At 37.5% G+C, this 12,922-nt stretch overlaps 1 protein-coding gene across 1 annotated transcript in view; it reads right to left on the bottom strand.

Moving 5' to 3' along the window:
• The window catches only part of ELP4 (elongator acetyltransferase complex subunit 4), a 122,204-nt gene that overhangs the window by 64,957 nt on the left and 44,325 nt on the right, over positions 1–12,922 (bottom strand). The window contains exons 8-9 of the mRNA XM_042882637.1: positions 5,131–5,239; positions 2,312–2,418 (exon numbers count right to left, since the gene is read on the bottom strand). Coding sequence (XP_042738571.1) covers positions 2,312–2,418; positions 5,131–5,239 — 216 coding nt within the window. The remainder of the gene's footprint in view (positions 1–2,311; positions 2,419–5,130; positions 5,240–12,922) is intronic.

The raw sequence follows: 12,922 nt of genomic DNA, 5'->3' as shown, positions 1-12,922 counted from the left end.
CATCTGAGAGAAGCATCTGAAGGAGGCCAGTATTATAACCTAAATTGGGTACGTAACTAAGCCGTCGCTTTCCAAAAACTGCTACGTACTCAAAATATATTTCAAACTTGCTTTTGAGCTACAAAAGAAGTCCTAAACTTGGATGCGCTTTATATAAACCATGCTCGTGCGTGTAATGCAGGCTGTTGTGCAGCTTCATGCTTCTACACCAGAACAAAACTGACTGCTGACTCATCACATTCTAACTGCAGAACCCAGTTTTAGAAGACTGTATTCAATCCCTTCTTAATTCAATTTTCCCTTGCTCCCATTTTCCTATGGACTCATTGCTCCACTCAGCCTCACTGCAGTCTGCCTCTCCCAGTATAAGGAAGAAAAACTTTTGGAGTAATGAAATGTGGGCAGGATCTTACGAGTTCAAAAAGGACCAGTTTGAGTCAGTTTAACTTCTGGAAAGCATATCTCCAACAAAAACTGAAAAGGGCTGCAGCTGAGCAATGAAGAGAGAAATTACCCCAGTGGGTCATGGACACGTCTGGGGCAACAGGTTGTTCCGAGAGTTCCACTGCAGCCGTTCCCAGCAGCTCCGTCCCATGGCTAATTACATTCCTTTTACAGAGCCCCCTGTTTAGTTCCCCTCCACACTTTCCCCCTTTCAAGTTACATTATGAATTAGAATCACACACAGAAAAGATATATTCTTAGTCAGGATTCAAAGGGGAAAGAATCACAATTTTCTAATTTATAGCCCTACTAACTGTGATTTTCCTGCGCTGCCTAATGACACTGTGTGCTTCTTTGGGCTTCTAAAAGCAGTAAAAACATTTGTATTTTAAAACCAGCTGCAGACTACTAAAGTTTCTGCCTGCAATGTCCTGCTCCAAGCATTTGCTAAAATGGCTTAATGCCTCACAACGCCTGGTTGCATTAACTGCATTCGCTGGAAAATGAGAAACGTTACAAATGAACGTCTTTGGGGAAAATAGCCCTCCTTCATGTATTTGCCTCTAAGTGGCTTTTGAAGAGGATACCTCTACTTGGGAAACTTCTGGCACGCATGCAGAGATGACCTGCTTGAAGAAGTGGCTGCCTGATTAACTATTAACTGCTCTCAATAGGATTAGATAATTAAAGACATTGATGACCATTAATTAGGAGGAGGGCACCTTAATTTGTCACTTGATAGGGCCCTTTCAATGATTTATAGGTTAGGGCTACTTGCAATTGTGAAGGGGAGGGGGCAGTGAAGAGAGGGAACCCTCAAGTTACCTTATCAAGTGGCCAGCTAAAAAGGGCAGAGGGTCAAATAAGGGCCAAAGTGGTCACTTAAGGGTGAAGTCCCAAACACCAAAGCAGTGCCAAGCCACATTGACCATCATTTGGTGATGGAGTAAAAAATATGCTAATTTATTGGTGGCAATTCTCTCTTTTTATGGTTTCAAGCAGTTAAGACAAGTGGCCTGCTTAAGAGCTTTTCATTTGAAAAGAGATTAAACAAAATGGTTTGTCAGGGATGCTTGGCTGTTTTATGTCTTTGTTAAAAAAAAATTTGCCCAGACTGTACCGATGACTATCACATCACCCCAAAAGCCATCTCCCATCTCTAAGCATTACTTGGTTAATAAATACATCAGCTCTAATTGCTTAATAGCGCTGTGTTCATTTGCTCTTTAGCAAGATTAAAATGAAATACATCTTTTGTATTACTGCCTTCTATCAGGACTGTCTGCATAAAGGTCACGGAAAAAAGTTTAAATTTAGTAGGAAATTTACTTAAGGACATTAGTGTAAATGATACTGTGTTTAAAATGACATAAAAGAGCGAAAGGTGATTTCAGTAATGCAAAGAAAATGGTTTCTGAATACTGATAAGGACACTTATCCCTCATACCACACACAATTTTAGGCAGCATTATACATTAAAATCCCTCTACCGGGGTAATAACATGTAGCTACTTTCCCACCCACTAACAGAAGTAAGAGCAAGTCATTAACATTTAATTAAATATGCTCCTGACATCCTTAGAAACATGTCACGCTTTGTTATTGAAGGTTGTGGCCTACTTTCTATGTACATTTTAAACCAAAATAAACTATTTATAACAGACCGATTTAGTGTGGCAAACGAGACGTCTTTAATTAGAAGGCATACGGCAGCGTTCTGTAAAACCGTTCGGAAAAGCAAAAACGTAACGAAAAGAATCTACAGCGTCCGATGCATATTTCATGCATTTCACAAAACGAAACATAAGAGACGGGATTAGCTCCACCTTTTGGGTTCTAAATAGTGAAACAAAACCGCTTCTCTTACCTCAACGGTGAACTGCTTCCTTTTTAATCTAAAAGCAAGGTCCTTCGTGTCTGACACATCACAGATCAAGCTATTAAGCCGAGGAATCTGATGCACATGAAGCAAACCTTGTGGAAAGAAAAAGTAAAGGAGGGGAAAAAAATAAGAAAACGCTGTCATCCAGATGCATAAATTAGAGAGTCTTACAGCAGAATCCTGTATATTTACACACACTCATCCTCCCCTTTTTAAACTGGAGCTTACTACCAGGAGCAATGAAGCAAACGGTGCGATTATACTCAAGTAATCAAGCAGAATAAGATAAACAGAAATCCTTGTGCGAGGAAAACTAATTGCACTTTGGTACAGAAGTACAGATGTAAAGAGGGATCTTAATACTTGTCAAAACTACAGCCGGTTTGTGTGTGATTTTCTCTTGTATTTACAGTAAGCAAATATGGCTATCACCTTGCATGCTGCCCACGGCACCACTGAGTGATCTTTATTTTATTAAATGCACCAGTAAGCAGCCAGCAAAACAAGGCTTATGGGTTACAGATAACCACGGAGGCTCTAATGAGCGGTGCTGCGCCCTCAAGAAGGCTGAGGAAAAGTTTCTGCAAAACACCGATGTCGAGCAGCCTGTGCATGAATTTTAACCCCTCCGCCATCCGCACAGAAAGCCATTTTCCGTGCACAAGAGGCTGAGCTGGCCGCTCAGATGTTTGCACCAGTGCTAGGTACACTGCAAGCTCTGCATTCTGTCACTCGCAGCTCAAGCTGATGTTTTCTGACAAGGACGCTGGATGGTTTTTGTGCAGCCTAATATAGTTTCTGAACTACCTAAGGGTGATTTTCTACATCTGAAAACCAGGAAAATTCTACAGGGCTTCTCGATTACTGGCCTATATTTGCTATTCATAAAGCCAGTGTCAAAATGGAAATACTCAACATTTACAAAAGGCATCTCGCCTGAAAACGGCAGCTGTGAGAGAGAAAACCCCAAACATTAAAGCCCTTATTTAAAGGAAGGCAAGTATTTTTCAGGGTCTTATTTCATTTTTAAAGGGAGAATAGGGAAAGAAAGCTCCTAAAATTGAAATACTGTAAAAAGACAAATGCTTACAAGGTACTAAAATCAAAGTCCTCCATGTTGTTACAAAAATATTTTGTAATAATTGGCTTCCGAATATTTAAGCCTTCCACCTCTGCCTCCAATCTGATAGCATAAAAAAATGTTCCTTCCAGTTTTGAGTTCAGAGTACAACCATTATGTGCAGGAGCAGCAGGCATAACAAAGGGTTGTTTTTACGTCTTATTTTTAACGTTTAATTACAGCCAATTTATATCATTGTTTATTTTACCGACTCCTCAACCCGCTGCATTTACAGACACCTTAACAAGATTACTAGTGCAGAATTCGCTAAATAATGCAAGAATTTAAACAAACTTTTCCTGACTAATGACAAAAACTCCCATCATTTGCAGTAAATAAATCATCCTAAAACATGAGCGTAGATGAAAATAACCCACACGGTTAAAATCATTACAAATATCCATTACTAGACTGTTGAGGCTGCCTAACTCACAAAAGCTGTGCACTGGTATATAATTCTATTAAGAAGCACCAAAAATGATTTTTTTTTAAAGCTTTTACAGGAGAATAGGAAATAACTGCTAAAAAGCACACTGTCTTAAAAAGATCTCCTGACTGCTGAGAAAAGCAGTATCAAACTGACAGAATTATGTTAGCATAAACAAATGCCACATCACGATTATACAACGGGGAAAATAATTAGGCAAATTATTCCAGCTTTTCTTTAGAATTTCTTTTTCATCCACCTTTTTCAGACGAAGAAATACGCACTATTTTCTTCGTCAAAACATTTCCCCCTCATTTATTACTCAAAGCCTGCATACACACTGTGGTATCTCAACACCATTCTTGCTGCTTTTTCTCTACATTCTGCTGTGCACTGCCACGCTCTCACATGTTTACAGCCAGTTTTGGTAAGCAGTTTACTTTCAGCAGAAGGTTTCCATGGAACTACAGTAGTATCACAATAATAATAGCTGTAATTTATGCACGCTCCGAGCGCTGCTCTGGATTAGCTGTAACTGTTTGTTATTCACTGCTTGGGCTATGCATGACTTCTAATCTAATCTTCTAAAATTTAAATAGTTCTGCTGAAACAGCTTACAGAATCTTTGGGAAAAAAAAAAAAATACAGGATTAAACGCCATTACACATTTTGAAGATAAATCACTTGAAAGGCTACATGCCTTTTTGCTAAGATTAGTTTCACATTTTACATGCCACATACATCCACATTCATTTCTGTAAATGCATAGCTGCTCTAACTGAAAGCTGCAAAACAGCACGTTATTTTTAGAGAAACTTTATATATAATCACATCGTTCAGCAGATTATTCCCTTTAATATAATATATGTTTTTCCATGTTCTCTACTTAAAACTCGTCAGATCAGAAGTATTGATTTCATGACAAGTTCAGCTCACTGGTCAGATGATTGCCAAGCCTCCTCTGCATGTGAATTCCCCAAAGCCTGCCTGTTGAGATGTACATCTGATTGAGCCATGCCTCAGTAATACGGCTTGACAACATGCAAGGAGTTGCCATGTTTCCTTTGCAGCCTTAATGCACTTTACGGAAAATTTTCCTAACTCAAGACTGGTTAGCAAGGAGGAACATTTAAGAGGTATATTCTAAAATGAAATCAAATTCTGCTTTAGAGCAGATACCCAATTGGAGGGCAAAGCCGCTAAGTGCCCTAGAAACACTCAGGGCAGACTTTTCGCATTGCTAAAGATGGAACTTACCGTGGTAATCCTTGTATAATGGATTGGTTTCTCTCTCAGAGCCAATAAATGATTCAAGACCAACTACCATATCTGACAAGTTTGTTACACGTTCCATAATTGCTTTATTCTGTAAGACATGGAAACAAAATACACATCGTATGTGATGAAAAAAGTAATTAATGTTCATGGAGTAAGCCTTGGTCTTCTCAATGACAAACGGTAGGAAAAAGTAGGTCATCGATACCTAGAAATTAGATGGCAGGCTATTCTATTCGCTTAAAATAGATGGAAATTTGTGCCTAAAGAGAAATATATTTGGCTTGAAGAAAATATTAGAGAGCCAACAGCACTAAATTCATATTTTCGCAATCTTTCTAAGATAAGTGTTAGTTAACATTGCAGATATTTACAAGCTATGTGGCAGCGAAGCATCAAGTTGCATTACCCCTTCTCAACATATTTGAGATTTATGAGGGCTTCGGTGATGTCACAATTTAATAAAGAAAAGGAAAAAAGGGACAAAACTGTGCTAAAAAACAGAACAGTCCTTCACGTAAAGAAACAGTAATCTCAAAACTGCCAGGACAGCTGGCACAGTCTTCTTCTCGATGGCTGTCGTTGCTGCGCCCATCACAGCAATGGGGGTATCAAGTGTAATCGCCTCACGATGCACCCATGCCAACTAGAAAGAACCAGCTCTGTAGCTCCACGTTAGGATTTTGTATTTTTTATTAATCTTACTTAAATACTTTTGTACATTCTGAGCTTCTGTTGGCAAACTACGTGACTGACACTTAGTACAAAATGTGAATTTAAACATTTTTTTCAATTTTAAATAAAAAATTGCACAGCAATTGCTACCATAAAGAAAGGGGAGATGCTAGATATGTCTTTACAATATGTGCAGTACACCGACATGCTTGCTTATTAAAATAGTGAGCACTGCATCAATTGCTTTCAACAACAGAGCCACAGAGAAGCCTATGAGGCAGATGCAGAAGGTGACCATTTCCTACTCCTGCCAAAGAGGTGAATGCTGTAACCATGGCCTGCCCTGCACAGACCAATCTGCTCGGGGTACAAGGCCCAAAGCCGCCAGTCCCCTGGTACCTCCATACCCCCTCCCTTCCCCACCTTATGGGCCAGATGGCATTAAATCCTCTGGACTGGTCTCTTTACAAAGCTGCTACTTGTGCTCAGGCCAAAATGGTCTATCCCCATGGAATCAGAGGACTTCAGTTTTACCTGCAGAGTCTAACAACATGTAAAGATAAAATAATATAATACTACAGAATTCCCTTTCTGAGCAATGATGCAAGTGAACTGAGGTAAAAGAATGTTGCTTCCAGATCAAGCCTTACACTTCATTATTGCATGCCCTAATTATATCCACCTCTGAAATATTAAAGATGACTTGCAAATTAGTTCCTCTTCTAGGAAGGGAGAGACAGCATATCGTGTTCTAATGGAAACTCTTAGTCACATTGTTTTATAGGGTCAGTCACTTAAGGACAACATAAATCTGAAGTAGCCAGTGACCTCTGTAAATCCACAGACTTGAAATTACCTTATTTTGTCAATTCTTCAGCAGGTTGCTGGGTGTTATTTGTGTAAGTAAGAAACATTACACTGTAATACAGGTTAACAGGGAAATAGTGGTGATTTCTGGAAGCTAACCTGAATTCTTAGTATAAGAAAAAAAAAAAATTAGACCGTTTGTAAAAAAGTTTGCTGTTAATTAGTCTTTTTGCTTGCTGGTTTTAACCAACAAGGGTTACAAAAACTGTAGGTAGAAAGATGCTCAACCATCAGCTAGACATCCTCATCATTACAAGTGCTGTAAATCCTAAGAATAGCATCTTTCCTATTTAGTCCTAGATTGGAAATATTAAAGCAATTCAATATTTACCTAGTGATATACATACTTCAGCTTGTTGGTTTCAGCTCTTCTTCTGAATAGTTTGCTTTCTTTAATAGTAATCCGTTCGCCTATGTTGATTTTGTTGTTATTTTTAAAGTGTGTCAAAATATTCTCTGGGCTTAATGCAGTGTATCTTGGGAAATATTTTCCACAATGAATTGCCACAACAAATAGACATTTGCTTATGTGGCATTGTTGTCATAGATCTGTATCTATCGTGTATTTTCTAGTTTGCAGTGTTCAGCACATTAATGCCCAATCAAAGCTGACGTCAGCACACAGATAGTTGTGATGTATGGCATACTGACATAAACACACAAATCATGTTGCCCCATCTGGGCTTGAAAATTTAACAGAGCTCCAGATCTTCCTCCAGCCCCATACAAATCTACCTCCTGCTTCTGGCAGAAACTTGGCAGCTCTGGAGATGAGCCAGGACATGGTTAGGAGGGAAGCCAGGAATGGGGGGGATTCAAGGAAAGAGTTTGTTGGCAACTAGAAGAGGTATTGTTGTAAATTACATTGAGAAATAAATAAATTAAAGAAAACCAACCGACTCAGTCCTGGAAAGTTTGCAGCCTTGCAAGATGCACTGCAGGTTTTCTAAATTAGTTAGTTCAGCCAAAATATAATTATTCTAACAATATGGTAGCAACCCTGATGTGCAGACTGGGCTGGGCATTCATTCTATATCTTACTTAGTGTTCACTGTTTTAGACAGGAATTTTCTTTTTAGCTCAGACTTGTAATATTTGAGCTCAAATGAAGTGCACTTTCAAAACACTGTTGGAAGAAAATCCATTTAGCTACTTAGATATGTAAATGGCAACTGTACATACATGTTTAACCAGCTTTTAGGGAAAGGCAATTATGGAAAAAGATTGTTTTGTCCTACTAATTTATTTGCAGAATCTACAGAGCTTTGAGCAATTATCTGTGCATGTTTAGAAACACTTATTTGCAAATAAAGCAGTGTACCATCTTCCACATCTGAGGACAAAGCATGGTGTTCTACCAATGCAAACAGACAGAGAGATTGAATACTCAAACTTACACACTGAAATTAAAACTACATATTTTTACTGGATTGAGTTCTTAATGAAGGACAATTTTATCATAACTATTATTTATCAAATCAACTTTGGTTCATCTGAATTCCACGTTAGAAAAAAAAAAAAAGGGTGCTTTTTCTGCTTTGCTCTAATTCCTACTTCTCCTCTCACTTCCTGGCAAAAATTGTCTAAAACACAGAGATATGTACTCCTGTTTTTATTTTGTTAGATTGCAAAGAAATTAAAAACCTCATAAAATTTATGTAAAAGGAGTATTTAAATTCTCAGTAAACAAATTCAAATAATTGAAAATTTTCCCAGAACAGGTTTAACTTTCCTACGTGGAAAATACAAAAAAATCTCCAAATTTAAAAGGAAAATAAAAACGTTTCAGATCTACAATGAAATCCAAGTAGCACCTGTTAAAACTCCCCAGTCACATGGATTTCGTATATCAGCATTTGTGTACTCATCAATATGTTAACAGACTTATAAGATTGATTTATACATCAATCTGAAAATGAGGTGCATGAAGACTGTTTTCAAAGAGATATTTTTGCCTATGTTTTCATAGTGAAGGCTATATTTGACTTCTGTACCCTTAACTAATTTTGATTAATTAATGTATTCACTGTTTTTATTTAAAAACATTTGTTTTTAAGTTAATACACCGAATCCTAAAATTGAGAGTCCAGTAATCTTGATGCTTTGTTTGAAAGGTCTCAAAAATAAAGATCGAGTGAGCAAGTTTATGTACAGTGATTTCATCCTTGTGAACATAAAGCAAATTTTGGCATTCAGGTTTTCAAAACAGACCCAAGAACTGGCTGCCCCCTTTTTGTCTCTGCTGCACTCACTCATGACACTGAAGTAGCTTAGTGCTATAATATACGCAACCACATTGGACGGCAATGAAATACTGGCTGGATATTCAATAGGTGTAATCATTCTTCATATTTTCTGAGACATTACCATACAATAAAGTGGTAATGGCTTCACGACACACAAATATTTACCACTTGTCATTACTACTTAATCTCCACAGGATTTGGAATTGAAAAGATAAATTATTAACATTAAGAGGCATGGCTTAAATATTTAACCATTTGTTCATAATTACTACTGCTAAAATCACAGAATTATCCATACCTTTTATCTTGGTAAAAAAAAAAATAAAAATAAAGTGAGGTATTAGGCCACTGCACTAGTTTTACAGAGATACATTTGGTGTGCTTTTTCATTATTCACCAATCCTGAAAATAAATGATTAATAAATGCTCTGCCAGAACTGTTATACTGGTAATTAACAAAATCTGTAAAGTCAAAATTTGTGTACTTACTCTAATTCCAAGTCGATTAGCACTTTTTTTCTGTGCTTTCACACACCAGCTGAACTTTGAATTTAGGTTTTACATAAAACTGATGCTCACTCAGACCACTGAATACAAGATGAACAACAGTAGTTACATTAAGAAATTTTGGTACTTAGAAAACTGTATCGATATCACGTGAAAACCAAATCGAAGTGTGATGTCTTTGATGGAAGACAAGCTCACTTTGCTTGAAATATATCTAAAGGATTTTCTACAGACTTCCAACACCTTCACAGAGGATATGTCCACATTTAAATATTCTGCATCTTCTTCTACCTTTGAAGAATTTTACTGACTGTAACAGAACACGCATAAATATGTGTTCAGATGGATGAAATCATAGAAGCATTGATTTTGGTCAGTTCATTGATAGGTACTACATTGAATTAGAAATTTTCATGCAATGAATAGTATCTTTGAAGACTTTTATACAAGTTACAGTAGCAAAGAAAGGAAATGTAGCAAAGATACAAGCAGGTAATTAGATGCAACATACAAAAATGGGAAGGAAGTGACAAAGCATCTGTTGGCCAATATGTTACATGATGTATTAATTCCAGGTTTTGGTTTTTTTTAATGTTTGCACTGGTAGTTCGCAAAAGCTCAGAGTCTTCCAACTGTGAAACAAGTTAGAACTAGCATTTTTTTTACACTGAAAACTCAAAATTTAATTTGAGCCATGGTTACCTTCTCATACACCTGAAACACCATCACTCTTATGGGAACTCTGCAATGATTATTATCAATTATATCAGATGCAGGTGGATGACAAGGTGTCCCATTTGAACATCCTGGATTTAAATATTCAAGAAAAATGATCAGTCATGAAATAAAAGCTAAATATCATACACTATAAGAATATCTTTGGATCTTTACTGAGGATAGATGACCTGGACTTGTCTATTATTTTAATTAAAAAAGAATTAAGTGCCAGGAAGCAATTGGTACTTAGAATAAAATGTATGTCTGTTTTGCCATTGAAGACCTGAGAGGTTTTTTACAGTGTTGTCAAGGGCCAGCAGCCAAGCGAGCGATGACTTGATATAAATGAAATGAGCAAATTAGTAACAGTTGCTGTTGAGATCCACAAAAGTGAGAACAAAGACTGCATAGTTTAACTAAAAATTTCCATCTGTTGATCTCCAAGGGCTTTACAAAAAATCAACAAATCCTCATTTACAAGTAACGTACCAAGCACAAAGACGTCATGAGTTGTCCAGAGTCAAGAGCCAGTCAACAGAGTGCTGGGAAGCGAACTCTATCTTTTGCTGAAGCCCTGCCTACTTCCATTAATTTGAGGCTTGGTTTAGAAGGCAGTGACTATGGCTTTGGGGTGCCATGAAAATACAATGGCATGGGAGTCCAAAGTCCTGAAAGCTCTGGGTGCTGAAAATCTAGCTATTACCTTGCAGCAAAAGGTGACAGATGTATGGATTGCCACAGGGTGACACTTTCTGAACTGAATCTCTTTTCTTTTCTAACAGCACTCATGAATTGAGAGAACAGACTGCAAGTGACTAGGAACTGCTCTGGCAAGCAAGGCTCTTGCTTTGATTTTACCATAGTTGCAAAAGGAAATAAGCTTGACTGGGTCCTCCTGCTTTTTTTCTCCAGCAAAGGATGAGGAATTGGACAGAAATCAGTACATGATCTGGGCTGAAAGTAGCCCAGCAACTCCCAAGAACACTACCTGGTCCTCTTTAGCAGTGTCTGTTGTGACAGGACAAGGGAAATGGTTTCAAACTAAGACGGGAGACTTAGACTGGATGTAAAGAAGCAGTTTTTTACAATAAGGGTGGTGAGGCACTGGAACAAGTCGTCCAGAGAGGTGGTGGAAGTCCCATCCTTGGAGACATTCTAGGTGAGGCTGGACAGGGCTCTGAGCACCTGATTGAGCTGTAAGTGCTCCTGTTCATTGCAGGGGAGTTGGACTAGATGACTTTTAAAGGTCCCTCCAACTCAAACGATTCTATGATAATAAGTTTGTCTCGTTAGTATAAAAGCACGTGAATGAAAAACTGTGTTAATTTTTGTCTTTAATACCTCGGAGATTAAACGACCATTCAAACAGATTTTTTTAAATAATAGTAACTACTTAAAATATTTAATGCTACTAGTTGGTCATGGTGTAGGAGATACAGATGTAAAAGTAGATAGAAAGAATGAGAATCACGTTATCAAATCCTGAGAGCCATAACAAAGTCGGTGAAATTAACGTATTTGAGACTAACTGGCTTAGCTAAAATCCTAAGATTATACTGGGAATTATTCATGATTAAAAATAAAAAAGGTTTAAGAGTGCCTTCTGTTGTCTTTTTGCCTGAAAAAATGCACTGCAGTTTGCTTTCCATTTCAGGCTAACTACTGCTGCAACTTAAACTCCTTAAACAGTCAATTGCCTTTTACATACAGGTGACCAAAAGAGCCCTCCACTATTATTTCAATTAATAGCACACAAACATCAACAGGAACATCTATCTGACATTTTTAATCAAGTGCAACGTTCTCAAAAATAAAATCATTTAAAAAAATAATCCCTTATTCAGTATGAAATTATAAGCTGTCACCAGGAGCAGTCTGGCAAAGCTACGTCCAGATGGGATACTGGCTGGGCAATAAGAAGAGGTAGGGTGGAAATGATGGGTAGGCTGCAAATGATGGGAACCTAAGGAAAGACATGATTGCTCCCTCTGCTGGCAAGGCCCTCACCTGCTTTAATTTTTAACTAATGAGTAGGCATTTCTTTAATTATTTAGGATCTAGCCAATAAATAATGCAGAATGTTCCTTCCTCAGTCTGTTGCTCTGTGTTTGCACAATTTTGAACTTATGGTGCCCTATTTCAGTAGAATAATTTGTCACAGGATTAAGGCTCAGGTGGGTATCTAATGGCAGAGCCATTGGATTTACATTGTAATTGTTCACAAAATGAAAGGTAATGTTAAACTAATCAATTTTTCAAAATATTCTATTTTACAGTGTGTACAAATTTTGTATTTAATTTACATACTTCATAATACTATGATAAACTGCTCATCAGATCAGATGAGATAACAAGAACCTTTTTTATGTAGAAATCAAATAAGACAAAAATGAAAGGTTATGCAACACAAACATACAAAATCACACATCATACCAAAAGCGTTCTTCTTCCATGAGTCAAATTCATGACCAAGGAATTTGGGGATTATTTTTTTCCATTAAAGCTTAATTACAACATGAGGATAAGTCATTCATTATTTGATTTGTGAAATGAATTAATAGCTGCAGTAAGAACATTTAGAAAAAATCTGTTCTAGGATTTTGGCCTACAACCAGAAGCTCCCAGAACAGGAGGGATCAGCTTTTTTTGCCCACTGTTCTCATCTGAAACCTGGCTGAAAAGCTACTCCAGCTCCCAGCCTTCCAGAAGGCTCCATCCCAGGAATCCTCGCCTGCCATTTGGTTTGCTGATTTTAATCTCAC

Source organism: Lagopus leucura, unplaced genomic scaffold (assembly GCF_019238085.1).
Source record: "Lagopus leucura isolate 7727_CA_CO unplaced genomic scaffold, USGS_WTPT01 Super-Scaffold_100035, whole genome shotgun sequence".
In the NCBI taxonomy this organism is placed as follows: Eukaryota; Metazoa; Chordata; class Aves; order Galliformes; family Phasianidae; genus Lagopus; species Lagopus leucura.
The sequence above is the reverse complement of the archived record's forward strand: the minus strand, read 5'-3'. Positions and strand labels throughout refer to the sequence as shown.